Source organism: Leptodactylus fuscus, chromosome 3 (assembly GCF_031893055.1).
Source record: "Leptodactylus fuscus isolate aLepFus1 chromosome 3, aLepFus1.hap2, whole genome shotgun sequence".
Lineage (NCBI taxonomy): Eukaryota > Metazoa > Chordata > Amphibia > Anura > Leptodactylidae > Leptodactylus > Leptodactylus fuscus.
Window position 1 is genome coordinate 36,238,619 of NC_134267.1, and position 22,363 is coordinate 36,260,981.

Sequence of the window (22,363 nt, forward strand, 5' to 3'; positions counted from 1 at the left end):
TTTTACCTATTTTTTAAGCATTCTAATCCTTTAATATAACAAGTATACTCACAAAGATCTTATACAATCTATTCCTTATTAGGCCTTATACATGCACCATGAGTCTTCCACCATTCATGGCCGTAGATGGATTTACCTCCTACTTGTTTGAAGTACCTTAAATCATGATATCCCAATACAATTGTTTCAGGATCGTAACATAGATAGACCAAAACAAGTTATTCTAGATTCTGCCTGTATTCCAAGTCTCAGATTATTCCTCTAATTTTAATTCTAATCCTAAAGTCTACAAATTTCGCAGAGATTGGGTAGACACTAAATGACCCAAAGACTCTGAAAATGACCCAAATAGCAATTCTATAACGTAATCTTTAAGACAAATTGTCCAATTCCATTGCAGAGCAGCTGGGAACAAGTAAACTGCAACTTCATTACTGGTCAGGAGGCAATGGTATATTATGGGACTTTGAGTATCCTATTGGTTCGGCAAAAAACATGACTAATATGGGATATTCCAACAAGAACCTTTTAGGGATTTGTAAAGGAGGAAAGGGTTACAGCAATTTTAAATGGCATCATAGTGGTCGGCAATAACCCTAGGATAGCAATATATACAATTAATATTCACATTGGACAGATACAAAAGGAAAAAAAAAGTTCAAGTCACAAAATCCCTTTATTGTGTACATACCCTTATAAACATTATTACCCTTCCGGTACACTATATTAACTTGTTGCCATGCTCTAATACGTTACAATGTGATTGTAAGACGTGACTCTTCTATAGACTGAATATCTTGGGTGTCTAATATAGTTAAATATAGAAGTGAAACCAGTGTGAAACCGGTCCACTTATGGGATAGGACATGATAATAATGTGGAAATCCTAAAAATCCATTATATTTCTGTTTTTATTACATAAGCTGAAGAAGGAATAGTAAGAGCAATAAGTACGAAAAAAATAAATATAATAATCATTGCAAACGGAGCATAATACAGTGAACGGTGCTCGTACTAAATAAAATCGTGTCATAATAATACTTTTCATGTAACCGTAGTGTCATGAATGTAAAATGGCGTTCTAATGGATCTATCATAGCCTGGTTTATACTGTATCAACCAAGCTCATGGGTTAGCAGATATTTGCCATGGCCTATGTGTCTTATAAAACAACGGGTGCAGCCCTGGTTCTGTTAGTACAAAAGAGGCCGTGCACATCCCACTGTCATATAAACATAGGTCTAATATAATGTACAAAAATACACATTTTACATTCTAGAAATTTACACGGATCATGGGACTCTTAAGAATTCTTATATATACTCTAGGGTGGATGGGGAAGTTTCAAGTTGTCACATTGAGGAACTCTGTAATCCCATCTAATCTGTACATTCACAAAATAATCTACGAGTCTTCTTGGAAGTCTTTAGTGAACGTAGGAATGGAAGCTGTGTAGGATGTACACCAGTGTTGTCAAGAAGGCAAAGATCTGGAACAAAGCATACAGTAAGGTGTGAGATTTCTATACATGAACCAAAGAGTTGGATCCATAAAATGATTTGGTCCTGCAATTCCTTCAATCAATAAATGCTAATTTTTATAACAAAGGAATGGCGGATTGCATAGACGGATTGCTGGACAGCGAGAAGAGCCGTGAACTCTTCATTGGGAAATCTGCAATGTGTTGCTGCTGCGGTTTGATGCTATGTGGGGCCTTAGCCTTAATCTAACTAAAGACTGCTGTATCTTGCAAGTATTACAATACACTGCACAATACAATACAATACACTGCACAATACAATACACTGCACAATACACTGCACAGTACAATACACTGCACAGTACAATACACTGCACAATGCGATACACTGCAAAATGCAATAAACTGCACAATACAATACACTGCACAGTAGAATACACTGCACAATGCAATATACTGCTCAATACAATACACTGCACAATACAATGCACTGCACAGTACAATACACTGCACAATGCAATATACTGCACAATACAATACACTGCACAATACAATACACTGCACAATACAATGCACTGCACAATGCAATATACTGCACGATACACTGCACAATACAATGCACTGCACAATACAATACACTGCACAATACAATGCACTGCACAATGCAATATACTTCACAATACACTGCACAATGCAATATACTGCACAATACAATACACTGCACAATACAATGCACTGCACAATGCAATATACTGCACAATACACTGCACAATACAATACACTGCACAATACAATGCACTGCACAATGCAATATACTGCACAATACACTGCACAATACAATACACTGCACAATACAATACACTGCACAATACAATGCACTGCACAGTACAATACACTGCACAGTACAATACACTGCACAGTACAATACACTGCACAATGCAATATACTGCACAATACAATACACTGCACAATACAGTGCACTGCACAATGCAATATACTGCACAATACAATACACTGCACAATGCAATACACTGCACAGTACAATACACTGCACAATACAATACAATACATTACACTGCACAATACAATACACAGCACAATACAATACAATACAATGCAAGCTGCTCAATTCTGTTCAGTCTCAGTCCCATCAGTTGGGCCAGTGTTCAGCCCCGTATCTAAGCTCATCTGATTTTATGAAAGTTAACTTTTTTTTTAAAGGTATGACTTTTTTCTAAACTTTTTATTTTCTTACTATAGATTTTCATTCTACTTTCTGTACATGATTACAGCGGCCATCTTGTCTGAGCTTCTCCTCTGCTCTATTCTGCTCTGTCCGCACAGTCATGACTATAGGTAGCAATAGACTGGAGCTGAGTCACAGAGGTCCATGGAAGAGTTTTCTAGACATTTTCTGTGCAGGAAGGGGGTTGATAAACTTGGACATCATCTATTGTCAGCAGTGTATGCAATGTTTGGTGTTATCTATAGAGGTGTTATCTTCAATAGTAATTGTGTCTGTGATGTAAATGATGTGACTGTTACTAAGAAAACTGCTACAAAGTGTCAGTGTATTATTAGGCTTAGTGGCCGGGGTAAAAAAAATTGCAGGATATAGTACTTTTTTAAAATATTCACAGTAACATGAAAAATATGATGGATTGATTGGTAACACATTCCCTTTAAAGCATACATACCGTGGCTGCAGCATCCAAGTGATAATATACAGGAGTGCACTGCCTAACAATTGGAGTGTTATATGGTATAGCGGAATCACATAATATTGTAGCATTAGCTTGCAAGACAGCACAACTGAGATAGAAAATTGCTGCAATTCCATTGTAGATGACGTCCTATGAAGTAAAGATAAATGTTTTAGTACATTTACGCACAATGGTGGCAAAAGAAAGCAAGATCCTTGGCCAAACATCATTCATAGTCACAACAAACCATATGCAACGCTACAAGAAATGCAGGTGTCTTCTCAAGGGATAGGAGCATGGTAGGCCTGTCTACATATACTATATTATACAATATACAGCATCTGTGCAGCACAGACTATATAGAACTACCAAGTACGGGCAAGACATACTGGTAGCAGAGTAGATACGTACTGCAGTGTATAGCATACGCCAAATATGTATACAATATATTCATAGGAACCAAAATTGTCGCTGTGTCACAGGACACCAATGTACAAAATCCATTAATCTTCACATCCAACTTTGCAAAGGTTTGTGCTTTTAGTAAACAGTAAAAGACAGTCTTACCACTAGTCTCCATGTACCGCAGTTGTTTCTGTGGAATCCAAACACGTAGACCATCAGGAGCAGCAACGTGAAGAAGAAACACGACACTGAGACGTACATGACCCATCCTTGGCTGATAAAATAATATACTCTAGTAGCAGCGACCAGGATCCAGACCCATGCTCCTAATACCTGCGGAAGAGAACGAGAGTGATTGTACAACATATACCAAGTACTATGGATAGTATGTGGCTAATGGCGGACAGGATGAGCCCCACCAAAGGTCTTGGTTAGGACGTAAATCCATTTATAGCTGAACTTTCACCGTAAAATCCATTATAAGGGCCTATATTTTTTAGATTGACAACAAGGTACACCTTACACATGACGTAAACATGAAACTTTATTGCCCTGCAAGACATCTCAGAAGTCATGTGCGCACTCTTGGGTGTGAGAACTTGGTAAAGTGTGACTATAAATGTTTCATTTAGGGTGTGCACTCGCTGAACTATGTGCCAGGTACTGTAGGAGCAAGCAACGCTCAATAGGTATTATAGGACTCTAGCACTAGTAATGTACCAGTACTGCAGCTTCCAATGGAAAAGAAATAGGCCTAACTTACAACCCAAGTCCCTTTCCAGGCACAAGCATGGCCAAAAACATTGTAATAAATAGCCCTTGAGTAGACCTTATGGATTCGGGGAACGTCATGTTACCCCACGTCCGGTGGGAGGATTCTCACTGATCCCCGTGTGAGTGGAATGACTGGTGACACACGTGTGACTTCTATGGGACTGCCGGAGGTCGGGCTTGATGCATGGTTTAACTATCCAGCCATAAGCTGTTTCAGTGTCTGATATACTGAATATTTACAGGGTAGTCTATCAAGTCAGAACATTCTTACTATACAAAGGTTATCTGAATCAATTCTAGAGAGCGCCTGTCGCTGCCTCCTCCAGCTCCGTGCTTCGTATTCCCCAAATAGGTGCCGCTCCACTGATACCGGGGCTGTTAGATTTTTTTTCTCTAGCCCCCACCCTTCCTGAGCTTCAGCACCCAATATGCTAATGAGGCACACTGTTGTCAGATGGGTGGTCCCAGACTGTCTATTTCAGCTTAAAACCATCTACCTAACAGTAGAGAGCCTACCTGGCATATTGGGTGCTGAAACCAGCAGAAATTATTGCTGGGTGCTAGAATGGTGGGGGCTAGAGGAAAGTATAAAACTGCACTGAAATCGGTGGAATCGCATCTATTAGGGGATGCAAATAGTAGGAGTTGGCAGACATGGTGAACATGATTCAGTTTTGATGACACAAAGATTTGCTCTATAATCATCTATGTCATTGGAGGGGAATGGATTGGAAGCCCCCATAGACATGAATGTATAACGGAATAGACACGGATATCACCTGAGTGTCATCCAAGTGCATTGTACTATAAACTTAGCCCCACATTGGAAACACACTTGGTCGTGTGCATGTGGTCTAAGGAATCGCCACTTAATTCGTATTCCCATCTTCAGGATGATATTCAGACTTGTAGCTTAAGCTAACTGAAGTGTTTTACTTAATACATTGCTTTATCTATTGCTCCATTCGCCAGATACAGCTAAATATGCCTGCTCAGTGTATACAGCTGGTTGTCTAAGTTACAGACCAGTTCTCTGATCCGGCTGATGAGTCCCTATTCCCAGCCATCTATATTCTCTGCTTCCCCTCTGTATATTGCTTTTGGTTGCTGATCCCTGGTAAGGACTAGAGGAGTTTCTTGATCAATGTCTCTGTTATTGTGAAAACTGTGCAGTTTATAACAAGCACCGGCATGCTGAAGTACTGTGCTGAAAACCACAAAGTGCAGGGGAGAGGAGTCAGGTGAACGGCTGAAATCCTGAGCTGGGAAAACTCCTTTAGGCTGGGGCCCCACATGGCGCAAAATAGATGCAGTGTTTTACAGTCCCTGCGTTTCCACCAGATGCTTTTTCATAGCGCTTTTTTGCTGCGGCCCTCCATGTGGGGCCTTAGGCTTAAGCCGGGGTCCTATATAGAGAGCCACAGCCAAAAAACACTGCGGAAAAGACTGCAGCATAAACGCAGCGTTTTATACAGAATTATACCTATATGAAAATCTCCTTCATCTCCATCGGTATAATTGACATGCTGTGATTTCCACTGTAGATTTTTTTCTGCAATGTCTGGGTGGGATTTGCAGGCATATGACATTGGGTAGCGTTAGGTATACTTGATAGGTAATAAATGGGATAAGAACACAGGGCTGATCTATAGGTTCCTGGGAGTTCCCCAATTACTACACTAAAGAATCTTATTATTGACAGTCAGATACAATGTTTTCCTCGCTGGTATGCGGTAAATGGCAGTTTCACAGGCAGGCGTGTCTGGTATTTCTTAGTTAATATATCATCTGAAGTTCAGCAGACAAAAAACAAAAGAACAAAAGAAAATTATTCTGTGCAGAAGGGAATTGAGATCAGACTGCTTATCTATATGTGTAGCCCTTGTTACAGAGACTTTGTCACCGTTCATTCACTTCCTACTAGCATGGGGTGAAGCAGCTGAGAGTCCGCAGCATTCCTGTACTGTCTAAACATGAACACATCGACCTGAATGTTTCTTTGCTTCAAGGAAAAATGTAATATAGCATAGAATCCCGGGAGAACATTAAATGCATTATTGTGATTTTTTTCTTAAACAGTCCTGCGGGATCTCTAGCGATCGAGGCAATGAAATTGAGTGGACGGCGCAACATGACCAGACATATCAGTTTCTATATATACGCTAGGTTCACACCTGTGTTGGGGTTTCCATTCTTCAGGACCCAAAAAACGGAAACCCAATCCACTTAAAAGACTATAATGCGGTCCGCTGGGTTTCCACCCATAAAATGCGGAGAGAAAAGTCCGGCTTGCAGGACTTTTCTCTCCACGTTTTTCAAGCGTAATGGGGACAGAATCCTCGAACGGACACCGAGCGCAGATGTGAGCCTAGTAAACAAATAAGGAGCCCTTTGGGTGTCCTCAGTGTGGGTCATTGGGGTCAGACCTCTAGTAGCCAAGCACTGATGGTCGATAAAGATAGCCATTCATGTTTTAGACTCCAAGAACCCTCTATTACCCTCTAGAAGAGGGATGGATATTGGATGTAGCTCTCAATAGAAAGACAACTATGACCTTAACTCTCCCCCTTACTAAAGCCTTAATAGAGATGAGCGAACACTGTTCGGATCAGCTGTTCCGAACAGCACGCTCCCATAGAAATGAATGGAAGCACCTGGCACGTACACTTTGCCAGCGGCCGGTCGCTTAACCCCCCACGTGCCGGCTACATCCATTCATTTCTATGGGAGCGTGCTGTTCGGAACGGCTGATCCGAACAGTGTTCGCTCATCTCTACATAACGTTTTACACACAACAAATGTTCCTGAAAAATGGATGTAAGGATTTTTTTGTCTTTATCTACTTGACGGTTACAAACATCCATGTGATGTTTATTTTTTGTATGGAAATCATAAAATTGTTGGTTTGGGGTTTTTTTTTAACTGTAATTTTTATTGAAATTTTTGAATAAAGGAACAGGAAATAAAAATGTTTTAAAACCCGTGGAAGTCTATGGATGTATTGCTATGTCTATTTCTTTTAACCGTCAGACAACCATAGGACATATCAGTTTTTGTTGGACCATTTTCACCATCTGTTTCATAAAAATGAACCATGTGAATATACCGATAGGCTTTTGTGGGTTTACAAAATAGCCAGATGATGGCGCTGAAAAGACGGACATAATGCAAAAAAAAATATGAGCTCTGGCACAAAGCAGAGCTGGCTCTCCATGTATGACTTGTAATGGAGGAGACTTGGGTAATGTGGCAATTCATGGAGCCTGATTTTGTTTTTTAGATACCATTTAGGATATGGGTGCTGTAATACAGCTACAGTCCTATGAAAAAGTTTGGGCACCCCTATTAATCTTAATCATTTTTAGTTCTAAATATTTTGGTGTTTGCAACAGCCATTTCAGTTTGATATATCTAATAACTGATGGACACAGTAATATTTCAGGATTGAAATGAGGTTTATTGTACTAACAGAAAATGTGCAATATGCATTAAACCAAAATTTGACCGGTGCAAAAGTATGGGCACCTCAACAGAAAAGTGACATTAATATTTAGTAGATCCTCCTTTTGCAAAGATAACAGCCTCTAGTCGCTTCCTGTAGCTTTTAATCAGTTCCTGGATCCTGGATAAAGGTATTTTGGACAAACAATTCAAGTTCAGTTAAGTTAGATGGTCGCCGAGCATAGACAGCCCGCTTCAAATCATCCCACAGATGTTCAATGATATTCAGGTCTGGGGACTGGGATGGCCATTCCAGAACATTGTACTTGTTCCTCTGCATGAATGCCTGAGGATTTGGAGCGGTGTTTTGGATCATTGTCTTGCTGAAATATCCATCCCCGGCGTAACTTCAACTTCGTCACTGATTCTTGAACATTATTCTCAAGAATCTGCTGATACTGAGTGGAATCCATGCGACTCTCAACTTTAACAAGATTCCCGATGCCGGCATTGGCCACACAGCCCCAAAGCATGATGGAACCTCCACCAAATTTTACAGTGGGTAGCATGTGTTTTTCTTGGAATGCTGTTTCTTTTTGGACGCCATGCATAACGCCTTTTTTTTATAACCAAACAACTCAATTTTTGTTTCCAAAATGAAGCTGCCTTGTCCAAATGTGCTTTTTCATACCTCAGGCAACTCTATTTGTGGCGTACGTGCAGAAACGGCTTCTTTCTCATCACTCTCCCATACAGCTTCTATTTGTGCAAAGTGCGCTGTATAGTTGACCGATGCACAGTGACACCATCTGCAGCAAGATGATGCTGCAGCTCTTTGGAGGTGGTCTGTGGATTGTCCTTGACTGTTCTCACCATTCTTCTTCTCTGTCTTTCTGATATTTTTCTTGGCCTGCCACTTCTGGGCTTAACAAGAACTGTCCCTGTTCTCTTCCATTTCCTTACTATGTTCCTCACAGTGGAAACTGACAGGTTAAATCTCTGAGACAACTTTTTGTATCCTTCCCCTGAACAACTATGTTGAACAATCTTTGTTTTCAGATCATTTGAGAGTTGTTTTGAGTAGCCCATGATGCCACTCTTCAGAGGAGATTCAAATAGTAGATCAACTTGCAATTGGCCACCTTAAATACCTTTTCTTATGATTGGATACATCTGGCTATGAAGTTCAAAGCTCACTGAGGTTACAAAACCAATTTTGTGCTTCAGTAAGTCAGTAAAAAGTAGTTAGGGGAATTCAAATCAATAAAATGATAAGGGTGCCCATACTTTTGCACCGGTCAAATTTTGGTTTAATGCATATTGCGCATTTTCTGTTAGTACAATAAACCTCATTTCAATCCTGAAATATTACTGTGTCCATCAGTTATTAGATATATCAAACTGAAATGGCTGTTGCAAACACCAAAATATTTAGAACAAAAAATGATTAAGATTAATAGGGGTGCCCAAACTTTTTCATAGGACTGTACAAGCAACTTGTCCTTAAAGGGGATGTCCAGTTATTTAAAATATTATAGAAAACAGCTCAGAATTCTGTTGCTTCCCCGTCCTCTGCCAGTCTCTGTACTTTCTGCTCCAGTGATGATGTTCTAACATGGACGTGTGACAGATGAATCCAATCTCTGGCTATGTCCGGTGAGTGACCATTGGCAGCAGACACATGTCCACTTCAGTACGTCATGGCTGGAGCAGAAAGTAGAGAAACTGGCAGGGAACGGAGAAGTTTTGGAACAGGGGTGGTGAAGGATTGGTAAGATGCCTATGACTTCTTATATGACTTTATAACAGTCCAAGCTGTTTTTGGAACATTGCAATGGCTGACAAGCAGATGAATGTATAACCTTTATAACTTGAGTGACATCATTGACTACAAACATGTTGTAAATTGCTAGCAATGTAGTTGTCCATACATATTATACATAGAAACTCCTTTGTCATTCTAGATATCTATTTTAATTACAAAGAGGAACTGGCTCTGTTTTGGATCTGTCAGCACCAGTCTGCTCCCTATCCTTACATGTATGGAAAAAAATAATGTGAATCCAAGGGATAATTGATCAGTACTCTACAATAGGTACCGGTGTTTGTGTATATGTATAATAAAAAGGGAATCCTAGATCAATTGGCAAAATGCAATAAAAAGGTTGTTGGGGATTGTAAAAAAAGGGTCTTCAAACTTTTTGGGGAGCACCACTGTTGTCCAGGGACTATAGGTGTTATACTAGGTTCACCTTAACACTGTGTTCTCTGTCGTTCGAGTCCACTGAAGCCGAGCAGAAGTTACACACGGACACCATTGGACCCCATTGACTATAACAGGATCCACTAGGTGTCCACTATTTTAAAACTGAAACCGGCACCTCCACCAATTTTCAGCGGTTTCTTCAACAGAGTCTCCAATGGAGTCTCTGGCGTAGATGTGAGCCAAGCCTAAGTCAAAGGAAAGGGACCATGTTGCAATAACAGACTCAATGCATGAACAAAACTATCACAGATTCTGGGGTTCACCATTTGCACAAAATCAGATAACACAACAATGATTCATCAGTGGATTAAAGGTCCAAACAATCCCAGAGAGTTGAGTCATGGCAGGAATGCAGAGCAGCTGTGAAATTCTGACCAAATATGTGATTAAAAGACATGTGGCATAAGACCAAGTAACACATACATTCTGGATACCTGCATATCAATGTCAATGCAAGGCTCCCCAAATAGTCGCTGACTAGGTTACGCGCTTGCACAATCAGCTTCATCTGTCATAGGCAATAAAACGTTCAGACTCTTCAAACATCGCGTCAAGTGTATCAGCAAATCCGTATAAACCAACTATGTATTCCAAACCTTCCCAACAGCAGAATACCGCCACAGAGTCCAAAAACCACTGCAGCTTAGGCCCTTGCAGATGACCATGGCGTGGTGTAGTGTGCTATCTAGGTTATTCCTTCATTTCTGTCGGCCTACGCACATGACCGTGAATTACTGGGACCCTTGTGCAGGTCGACAGTCTGGGCCGCAAAACTCAGGACATGTCCTATGCCTGTCTGTTTATGCGGCCATGATACTGCAACTTCTATACAATGAATGAATGGGGCCCCAGAAGCATGGCCAGTGCACGGTGAACAGCACGACCGGCGGCAAGGACACAGTCACGTGCAACCAGTGATATAGTCCAAACACTCATTTTCCAAAGCAGTCAACCTGGAAAACCTTAAAGGAGTTACCCACATTTTTTTTTTTTTTAATTGATGGCCTATCATTAAGCTAAGCCATCCATTTTAGATCATTGGAGCTTTTTACACAAGTGCACAGAACTGTTTGCATCCTGAATGGAACAACCGATCTGATCAGCACCCAGAATGTAAACAATGCTATGAGCTGCTCTCTCAGCTGATCTGCAGGTGTCCTGGCGTCCAACTCCCACTGATCTAAAGTCTATCTTAAAAGATGGATAACTCCTTTAATGTTAACATCTGAATGATATCAATTGATTCACAATTTATCAGTTCGCTTATGTCAATAACTATGATCGATGAATCACTAGGAAGACAAGATCGACTAGTCTGGTCAATGCATTGCAGATAATGGGGTGATCGGCCAATAACCCCGCTGATCTGTGCCCCGCAGATTTATAAGATCAACAACTTACTTGAAGGAAAGCCTGTGGGATAATGACACGAAGAGGTGCAAAAGGGTGGATAAGATACTCATAGCACAAACACGAAATACGAGGTGAGTCACTCTCATTACCATTGTGCAGCCTGTTTTGTATGAATAGATGTAACATTGCTTTAGTATTTTACTAATTCACTTGTAATGAGTTACTTTTGTACAGAACATGGAGTTTCCCGATTCCTTCAGTGTATTGGAGGAGGCTATGGACATAGCATTTTGGGACTTTGAAAAAGTATTTGACCCTCTACATCCCTTACATACGTACTGAGTAAACTAAGGTCTATAGGTGTAAGACCAGCGCCGCACCTCCTATGAGGCGACCTGAAGCAAGCGCTTCAGGCGGCGCTATGTCAGGACCCCAAGGAGGGCGGCATTTTTGATTATCTAAGCCAGTCCAGGACAAGCTGTACAGGACTGGCTTAGCACCAAGCAGTGGTTTGGGGAGGCCACTGAAGCAGCGCTGCTCCAGCAGCCTCCCCTCACGCTCAGGCAGAGAGCAGGTCTTCTCCGTGCCTGCTCTCTGCCTGCGAACGGCGCTAAGCTCCGCCCCTAGCTCCACCACGCCCCCTTCACTCCGTCATGCCCCCTTCGCTCCGCCACGCCCCGCCCCCTCCTCCCGGGGGGGGGGGGGGGCTTTCTGTACTTCGCCTCGGGCGGCGAAAGGGGTAGGTTCACCCCTGTGTAAGACATATAGCGTATAACTGGATTACAGACCGACTTACAGGAATTGGCCCACCAGTACCATTTATCCATTACTTCAACTATCTCTGGCAGTCCTATAGAAAGGAATGGAGTGGCAGCAAGCCTTGAGGTCAATGCCAAACCCCCCTCCCATTCCTATGATGACATTTACTGATACATTTACATCATCTATATCCTATCCCATCTTCCATCACCCATAGTAACTATGTAACAGCTTATCATATTGAATGACTTTACATAATTTTAAGAATTGTCTTAAATGAACAAAGCAGATGTCTTTATATAATGGGAATAATATACAGTATGTTACTGGTCACGAGCCTGTAGAGACAGGAGGAACTATGCAGATGGAAGAGTAAGAGGTTACAGACTAGCCTAGGGAAACGCGTGGTGACTGCCATACGGTAGAGGGTTAAATGAAGATATGGAGCCATGTGCAGTATAGAAAGGATGAGACCAGATGATAAAACAGCTCAGGTTGGATTCTTTAAATGCTTATAGTCATCAAGTCTTCACCATCATTGGTGAAATTGGTAATACAATGTAATTACTATATAGCAATAGCAATGGATTATTCACACTGATGACCTATGTAGGTAAGTGTAAGTTACCATCAGCTATATAAATATATGTTAGTCTGTTTCTAGGTGTCCCATCTGTATTTTCATAAGCCAATATATTATATAATATATAATACAGAAATCACATAGATTAGAAGCATTGCTATAACTAGAATAGATGTGAGACAGCAAAGCTTCAATGTAAGAGATCTTATAAGGCGGATGCTCTGCTTCAAGGTAAAAGACCAATTCACCATGTACAGTATGAAATAAATCCAAATGAAGATGCAAACCCCAAAGGAAACAATATAACGGAATGAATACATAGAAATAAAAAACATATCTTTTTATACATCCATATTAGGCATTTGCCATGTGCAACTGGCCTGCCATGATTTAAAAGCACAGGTGGCACAAGGTGGGACATGCGGATGTCACCCGTGTGCCGCCGTGCACTGGCCATGCTTCTGTGGCTCCTTTCATTAAATGAATAGGAGCCACAGAAGCAAGGACCGAAAAAAAGGACAGCAATAGGACCTGTTCTATATTTTGCAGCCCAGTCGACATGCACACAGGACCATGAAATTCACGATCGTGTGTACAGGCCCATAGAAAAGAATGGATCAGTGCGCTATCCGGGAAATACACAGATAGCACACTGACCACGGCCACGGTCGTCTGCAACCGGCCTTAATTCTATATGTTCTACAGAATCTTCTTTACTAAATAAATTGAAACTGCAAATATGGCATTGGTCACTTAGTGACAACCCCTAGCACCATATAGTTGGTTATACTAGTTGTCATTCTTAATAACATTACCATGAACAAACGGAGAAAAACTGAAGGACATACATGTCATTGGTGAGGTTTCTGTTCTTTAGAGCTAGAACAAGTGCCCAACATTGGAAATACATCAGAGGATTTAAGTTCTTGCTGAAATGTCATGTGTTGATCTCATAAGCTTGCCAAAATGTACACCCAAAATTCCACTAACACACCCATCATTGTAATTTGTCATGTTCCTGCTCCTATTCTTGACAAACTGGCTGACAATATATGAAACTGATTTCAGTTCCCAAAATGACAAGAAGGAAGAAAGAAGAATTATAAGAAACATTGAAGAACATGAAGGTTCTATATCAGGAGCCTTGTATAGAAATGTAAAGGAGACCAGGCCTAGCACTAGAGGATCCGCCATATTAAGATCTTCATGTGCCATACACTGGTGACTTTTACCAGGAAGAGCTACCTTTACATATGCCGAATATATCCTTAGGGCTTTGTGTTTGCAAGAAGAGCGTTGCACTTGCCTATACAAATATATGGCAGACCGTAAACTAAAAAAACGCAGTATAGTTTCTTTCAATAAAAAATCTATGCCAGCTATGAGCTAGTGTAGATTTCAGTCCAGGTGTATGGCCTGGCATAAGGTGTGCCATATCATAAATGAGGGGTAACATCCACCAGCGCAGAGGATATGAAGACATTGAAAACGTCAGTCTTGATAAAGTCTATGAACTTGTTACTAGGGTTGAGTGATTGGGAAAGATTGGATCCCGAACGGCGATCGAGCAAATTTCACGATCGGTATCGGCTAGAAAATGATCGAAAACCGTATTTTAAAAATGATCCTGAAATCTCAAGATCGGCTCAACTCTAGTTGTTACACATTAGGACTAGAGATGAGCGAGTACTATGCGAAACTCCCGTTTCGAATAGCACGCACCCATAGGAATGAATGGACGCAACCGGCACGCAGGGGGTTAAGCGGCCGACCCCTGGCAAAGTCTGCGTGCCGGCCGCTTCCATTCATTCTTATGGGTGCGTGCTATTGGAAACGGCCGTTTCGACTAGTACTCGCTCATCTCTAATTAGGACACATCTCCTAATACTATTTAATAGTCAGACAGTGCAAAGTTGGACTAAACCGTCTTAAACTGCAATAGATTTATCCAAGTGTCCAGTGCTACCTGATAGATCTTCTGCATTTTAGACAGCATAGTCTAACTTTACACCATCTACAGTATTTATTGGCTTAGTTTACATAAACAAGGCACCAACATAGTCCTACATGATGCTACCTCTTGGCCACAGCCCCTCTCCTGATTGGCCACGCCTCTTCCCAAATAAAATAATTGATAAATATGGTGCAGGGCTTTTGTATGGCAGTTTTTGGTGCAAGTTGCACCAGAATTCCAGAATTTCGTCTTTAATAAATATGCCCCATAAACTTTGGCACTATAGGTTTATAACGTCTCAGTATCATAAGCCGCGTGTATACCATGAAAACTGCAGGGCAGATCACTAGTAGCATTTCATGCACCTGAATAAAAACTATTTCTGAATCAGTGTTCTTTCCATTGGGCGTGAGACACAAGGTGTGTCACAAAATGTCATTACTAAGGCGTGCTCATCTTACTATGGAGCATAAGGTATGGGCTAGCCTGAATATATAAATACAAATAAATGTGAGCCGATCCTTCATTTAGGGTTATTATCATATTTAGTAAACTTACAATTTGCAGTCTATGTTGTCACATTGTTGATATATGTGATAATATTTATGACCATAACTTTTATATTATACTAGCAGGAGGACCCAGCTTCGCACAGGTATATTTCATTTTTTGTTTGTGTAGAGGCCCCATAAAAATTGTCACTGGTCTATTTTGTATGTTGTTTGTGTCAAGTTTAAATGTATTTCAATTTCTAAGAATGCTGACATCCAGTATGGTAGTCCAGTATTGGTACAGTCTATTAATGGCTGATTTGTTATGGAAACCTGGTAAATTAAATGTGAACTTGGCTGATATAACTGAATATTTAAGGACCTGTGAACTGCTATTGACTAATACAGGTCATATATAGCTTGGTTGCTATAGAAACCTGGTGTAAAGCTGTGTGTATGTCAAGACTGAAGAACCTGCGAGTTTCCATAAGTGTCATGTGATCATGTGTATCTCAATTTGGAAATCAGTGAAAAACCTGCGATTGGTTGTTATGGAAACCTGGAGTAAAGTTGTGTGTATGTGACCTTGTGTAACAGTGTCATCCACAGTGCCATGCCCCTTTAAATATGACCTACACCAGTGAAGAGCAATGGCTGGGTTGTTATGGAAACATGGAATAAAGCTGTGTGAATGTGGAGACTAAGTGCCTGCAAGTTTCTATTGGCTGATAAGGGACATGTGACCATAAGACAGTTGGAATATGAGTGAAAGACTTGCAGGTTTATATTGGTTAATGCAGGTCATTTTTTTGGGAATAAGGTATCTTAGGAACAGTATGTCTTAGAGAGCTGAAACCTGGTCTAAAACCTTCCTGGACACCCGATGTATCTGTGTGCCAAATTTGGTGAGGATCAGTCCAGTTGTTTGGTCATGCATGAAGAACAAACAGACAGACAGATAGAAACTCATTTTTATATATATAAGAGAAGAGATGACATTCCGGTTTTTATGTTCCTATTGATATCAATATATTGGAGCAATTTCATAAAAACATTTGAGCCACTAAAGATCTACATTGTGCCAAGTATTTTGTGACCTTGTAGCCCACTGTTGGATGGTATAAAGGGAGTCTACTACCCCCCCATGCATATTCACCTGCCCCTTAAGGGGGAATTCACACGTAGTAAAGTGGAGCGCAATCAGGCACATATACGCGTGTGAGCAGTTTGCGCGCTCTAAAAGATCCCATTGATTTCAGTGGGAGTTACGAGCATATACGCCGTGTAATTTTGCGCCCGTAATTTGCAGCCTGTAAGCAGAATTTCAGGGATCAGAAGGATCTTAAGAAGTCCTGCAGGCATCGTGTGGCTATCACTTGTCATAAGGCTACTTCTATTGTCTATTATTGATCGGAGACACTTCTTGAACACCACCCATGCTAGATGAATGAGGAGTTTATAAGGAAGGGGCATTACAAACAGATTAAGGAGTGGGAAGGGTATGATACACATGACTCCAGGAGACATAGATGACATATAGCTGGTTTTTCCCATTCCGTTTTTCACTATATACTATATACTTTCATTTTTGCTATCAATATCAATAAAAGCTCTTTTATAGAGCAGATCGTCCACGCCTAGCCAGCCCAACAGTGACTTGCTATAGTTCAACAGATAACAAAAACATCTCTAAAGCCAAAGATAATATCACAGTATTGAGCAATCCTGCCTTTCATTACTGGGCATTTTGCCTTCATTCAACGCAGTCAAATCCACCCATATGATGCCATGTTAAATACACAACCGAGCGGGCACTGCCAAGGTATATACAGAGAGGAGTGATCTTGTGGCCACTCTATTGACAGACGTGATGTTGTCATTGGAAACGTATTAGGATGAAGATACAACAAGCCTATAATTTATAGTGGACATTACATAAAGCATGAGGTGTGCTGGCGTGTTACTACAACTTCATATCACAGTATTTAATGTGGGAGTTGTCCCTTATACAGCCTTGCCACCCTTTACTATTTTTATATGGTTGTTATCCTCATCCACGTGTAACATACAGCATACCATGTCATGTCCAAGCTTCTAGTCTTGGCCAGTTCTTGTTGCCATAGACTAGTAAACTCTATTCTCCCTCTGCTACAGTGCAGGGACAGGGATGTGACACCAAACACACCTAAAATTCAGAGTACAAGTACATACAGACCAGACCAAAAACAAGGCAACTCAATAGAAAGTAGCAAACAAAAGATTCATAGTATCTTGAGATAACCTCCGATCTCGATCCCGCTGGAAAAGATCGGGTCGGAATTCCGATCGCGATCGTGAAATTTACTCGATCGCTGATCGGAATCCGATCTTTTTCAATCCCGATCGCTCAACCCTACCTATGACCCATCTAACAAGTAGGGGATATCCAAAGTAGATAATCCCATAAAGATCATGTTCCCCTGATAAATCAGTTTAGCACTAATAGTCTTGGTTTTGGATAGTAACACATTAGGTGTAGAGATGAGCGAACACTGTTCAGAACAGCCGATCCGAACAGCACGCTCGCATAGAAATGAATGGAAGCAGCCGGCACACGGGGGATTAAGCGGCTGGCCGCCGGCAAAGTCTGTGTGCCAGGTGCTTCCATTCATTTCTATGGGAGCGTGCTGTTCGGATCGGCTGATCCGAACAGTGTTCGATCATCTCTAATTAGGAGCACTTGTCACGTACATTTCATTTGTGCTTACATTTTATTTGAGCCATAGGGCATTGTTCTACTTCCTAAATGATCAGTCCATCCCTCTTTTTATGGCTTGTGTCTCTGTAGATTTTCTAGCTATGGCTCCTGTGTATCACATCCTACAATATTAGTCTTTGGGTGTGTAAGTGTTCATGTAATATGCCTGTCTATTCCAGTCCTGCTCTGCCGAAAGCTGTATGGTGTACGACAGGTTCTCTATTTACTAGACAGACTAACAAAATTCTGTTTGGTACATAAATATTCTCAGGTGCAATTGAAAAAAATGAAGTCAGCCGCCGATTCCAAATATATCTATGCTGATGTCATGGCTGGCGTGGACACACAAGCATCTAGAGTAGCATCAATCATACTGAAATTCTTAAGATAACATCTAAATGGAGACTTAATATGCCGGACTGACATGCCATTTTATGGACGAATGTACCAGCTATTGTAAATTCTAACTAAAGGATAGAAGCGGATAAAACTTTTCTATTTTTCTAGCCAATAAATGTTACAAATAAAGACAAATAAGAGAAAAACAACACTGAAAAAGAAATAAAGGGACTAACACACACATTATTCTAGTACGTGGTCACCACCAAACATAGTGGACATGTAACATAAAAGAATAGCAACTCCATTAGAGATGAGCGAACACTGTTCGGATCAGCTAATCCGAACAGCACGCTCCTATAGAAATGAATGGAAGCAACTGGCACGGCGACCGGCCGCCGGCAAAGTGTACGTGCCAGGTGCTTCCATTCATTTCTATGGGTGCGTGCTGTTCGGATTAGCTGATCCAAACAGTGTTCGCTCATCTCTAATCTCCATATAACTAGATATAGCATGACATGGATAGTTTATTGGAAGATGCCATCTTTGGTAACTAAGATACATCATTCTTGTCCGCTTCTTGAGATTTAAGCATTGCACAAAGGTATAACCTAGGAAGACCTTATGTATCATAACAACATATATTACAGATTCCATGAACTCTTTAAGTGAAAAATCCCTTTAAGATCTACATAAGGGTAAGGATTCAGCAAAGTTAAAACCAGGACTGGGTTGATAAAAAGGAAAAGTATAATAAGTTCTTACCCTTCACAATCCACATCTGGCTTCAAAAAACCTCAACATATGGACTCCTTACCATAAGACTCTAGAATACTGGATCACATTCTATCAACCCGTACAGAGACTGTATACAATAGAAACCACAGCAGAAGCTACAATTAAGTTCCCGTATCTCAGCTGGGTTCAAGGTTTTTGACCGGCTTGTGAAAGGCAGAAGGGCAATCTCAAAACTTGGTGGATTGTGGTCTTTACCAAAGAGTCTTCCAAGAACGCTCAATAGAATACAATATATACAGCTCCCACATAATGACGGTTTATTGGCACTTTTTGAGATTGTATAGACTGTCAATGTGCAAAATCGAGAAAAAAAAATTGAAATATAATATAATAAAATATATGATAAAATATAATACAAATATGACCACTACTCTACATAATACTCCATATGATAAAAAACATAATTTCTAGGGGATGTCCAAGGTAGTTGTATTATCCATTTATAAATATACAATGAAATCCCTCATAAAGAGCACCAGGACAATGCCGCCCCTGATATTGGTAGATCTGATGGATTTATAGTTTGCTTATATCATGTTTTGATAGGACCAATCCTCTAGAAGACCATATAAGTGAAATTCTGGAATACATAGCATATACATGGGTGAATAAAAAATTTTTTTGCCAATGTAGGGTGGCTCAGTTATCATAAAGTAAAAGCTACAAAGAAGCCCATTCTATCAAATTCCTGGTCCCCAAGTAAAAGCCTATATATTATACGCTCATCTCTGTCAATGCTTTCTACTTGTTATTGTGAATGTTGAGTTTATTGCTAATAAAATTGCTTTTATGATATTTAATGCAAATTTTTCATGGCGGAAATATTTTAGAAGCCGATCATTATCATTATTATTTATGCCAAGTTTCCCGAGGTGTGGCCATAATTACAAGACGGTAGATTTTGTTTCATCGCCTAATGAATCCACATTCTTGTAAAACTAACATATGTCTGAAGTTTTACAGCGTTTATGTAACATGTACTGTACTTCGTGTAACTAAATATATAGATCTGGACAATGAGTATTAAAAATAGCCTAGCGATTGAGTCATTGGTACCGTAAGGATATCCATTGACAGCACAATAACTGGGGAACTGGGGAGTTATGAAATGTTGGATGTGTATAATGGGCTGAAGACGTCAGAATCACAGAGAAATAACAAATCAATGGAAAATGATCTTCTTTAGAGTCTCTAGGCAAAGAAGTTTCATAGCAGGAGAGGTTTCAGTGGTCATAGATGTTGGAATATCTCACCATGTATGGTCAAATCAAGGTTGACAAAACCAAGACTTTTAACTACCATAGCGCACCAACTCTACAAGAATCTCCACCCAACCCTTTTCCTTCTGAGAGGACAACGTCAACTAAATATTACACCGAAGATAACATCCTGGCTTGGATGTCAAATGGGAAGACAAGGATGTGGTTGAGGTGTATACTGAAACATTTCGGAATGCATTCATTGAATTGTGACACTACCATACAGACTGAAGGCTTATCGAAATAATAAGTCTATAACTCATAGCTTTGTAATGTGTACGGTAACTAAATGCGTTGCAATAAGGAATACGAAGATACGATGAAAAGAATGTCATACAAAAAGCGTACTGTATGAGTCACGTCTGTTTGGTTAATGCCATCCATTGCCAAAAAGTAACAAAGACACTTGGAGAAGAAGTGAACATTGCAGAGTCTGCAGCCAACTCGAGAGTACACACTGGTGTGTGTGACCCAATGATATCTGAACTGTTACCAAGTTACTAAGCTCTTCAATCAGCATTAATATTCCTAACAATATGTCCACTCAGTATCTATAGGAAACTGTAGCCATTGGCATGATGAAAGTATCCAGCAGACTTCATTCTCCAAACTTTATATCCACATGGACAGCTGCTTGGTGGGACCAGTGTCAAATTTTTGATAGTTTCCTTTTGGACCAATAGGGTGTGTCTTAAGACCATGTGATGGGTACTCCTCTTTATCCAGAAACGGGGTATTTCATACACTCCTACTTTACATCACATCATAAAAACACCTCGCCAACCCAACGTGACTCCCATTATCCCTAGTAGAATATTTGTCTATCCGTCCTCTCCAGTTCCACATCCTTACCTGGATGCCTTCTACCACTTACTCCTCTCCATACTCCATCCTTTATGGAGATGTGAAATACTCCTTCAATATTACCAGGAGAGTTTCTGCACTGCTGGATATGAGGTTTTCTTCATCTATTCCCAGTCCTATCGCTTTAGTCTAAGAAATCTATCGGGTTAAGCATCCAATAACAATGATTGTATATTAGGAAATTCTAGTTTGCACGGCATATGGACATTCGACCTCTGTGAGTCTAGGATAATATTACTTATGAGAACCTATAATTTGTCTTAATTTTTTTTTTAATCTACCAGCTGTAAAATCTGCTAAAAATGTTAAAAAAAAAATAAAAAATAAATAAATAAAATCAAGTATTTCCTATAATATTGGATAATTTTTTTCTGGTAAATAAAGTATAACATATATATATATATATATATATATATATATATATATATATATATATATTACTAAGGACGCTGTCAGTTCAGACTTGTTAGGACCTGCTGATTTTTTAGAGAAGAATTTGGGAGAAAATCCAAGTCACAAGTAAAACTAGAATAAGTAACTTACCAGTTCAGGGACCATAAATGCATATGGAAGTGTTCTGAAAACCCCAAGTCCATAGGGAATATCCGGCACTTCACAGCTGGTCGGTATCTGAATTCCTTGCGATGCCATTTTGCCCTTAGTTCACTGTGCTATGTACAGATGTGTCTCCTGCGTCGCTCACCTGGCTATCTGTACAGCAAACATATCAATCAGGTAGGTTTAAGATGTTGTACTGCACAGGGACACACCTACACCGACGTACCGGATGGAAAAACCTGTTTTGTCCCTCTCAGGTCCATTGAGATAGCAAAGGTGAGGTGATCTGTGGTTAATTCATCAGGTAAGGAATGATTATGAAATGTGCAATTAAATGATGACCTTCTCAAGTGTCTCTACTATGTGCAAGCATTTAAGGAATGAGTCTGGGGGCCGAGCAATGTAATGGTGGGAAACAGATTGTATACATTTGACATTAAATTGAATATAGTGGCCTGTAATACTACTATTACTCATTATTATTACTACTAATAATAATAATAATTATTAATTATTATTATTATTATTAATTATTATTATATCTGAATTCATAAACTAACAGTTTCAGAAATTACAAAAAAATGGAAATACCAAATTTA

The 22,363-nt window shown here is 40.1% G+C and overlaps 1 protein-coding gene across 1 annotated transcript; it reads right to left on the reverse strand.

The window, feature by feature from the left end:
- Window positions 1-501: 501 nt before the first annotated feature.
- On the reverse strand, window positions 502-21,941 carry LOC142196574 (MAL-like protein). Its single transcript, XM_075266544.1, has 4 exons — window positions 21,750-21,941; window positions 3,751-3,921; window positions 3,178-3,333; window positions 502-1,489 (listed from the first exon to the last, which is right to left on the reverse strand). Exons 1-4 carry the CDS (start codon window positions 21,855-21,857, stop codon window positions 1,427-1,429), a joined length of 498 nt encoding a protein of 165 aa, XP_075122645.1. The 5' UTR covers window positions 21,858-21,941; the 3' UTR covers window positions 502-1,426.
- Window positions 21,942-22,363: the final 422 nt, after the last annotated feature.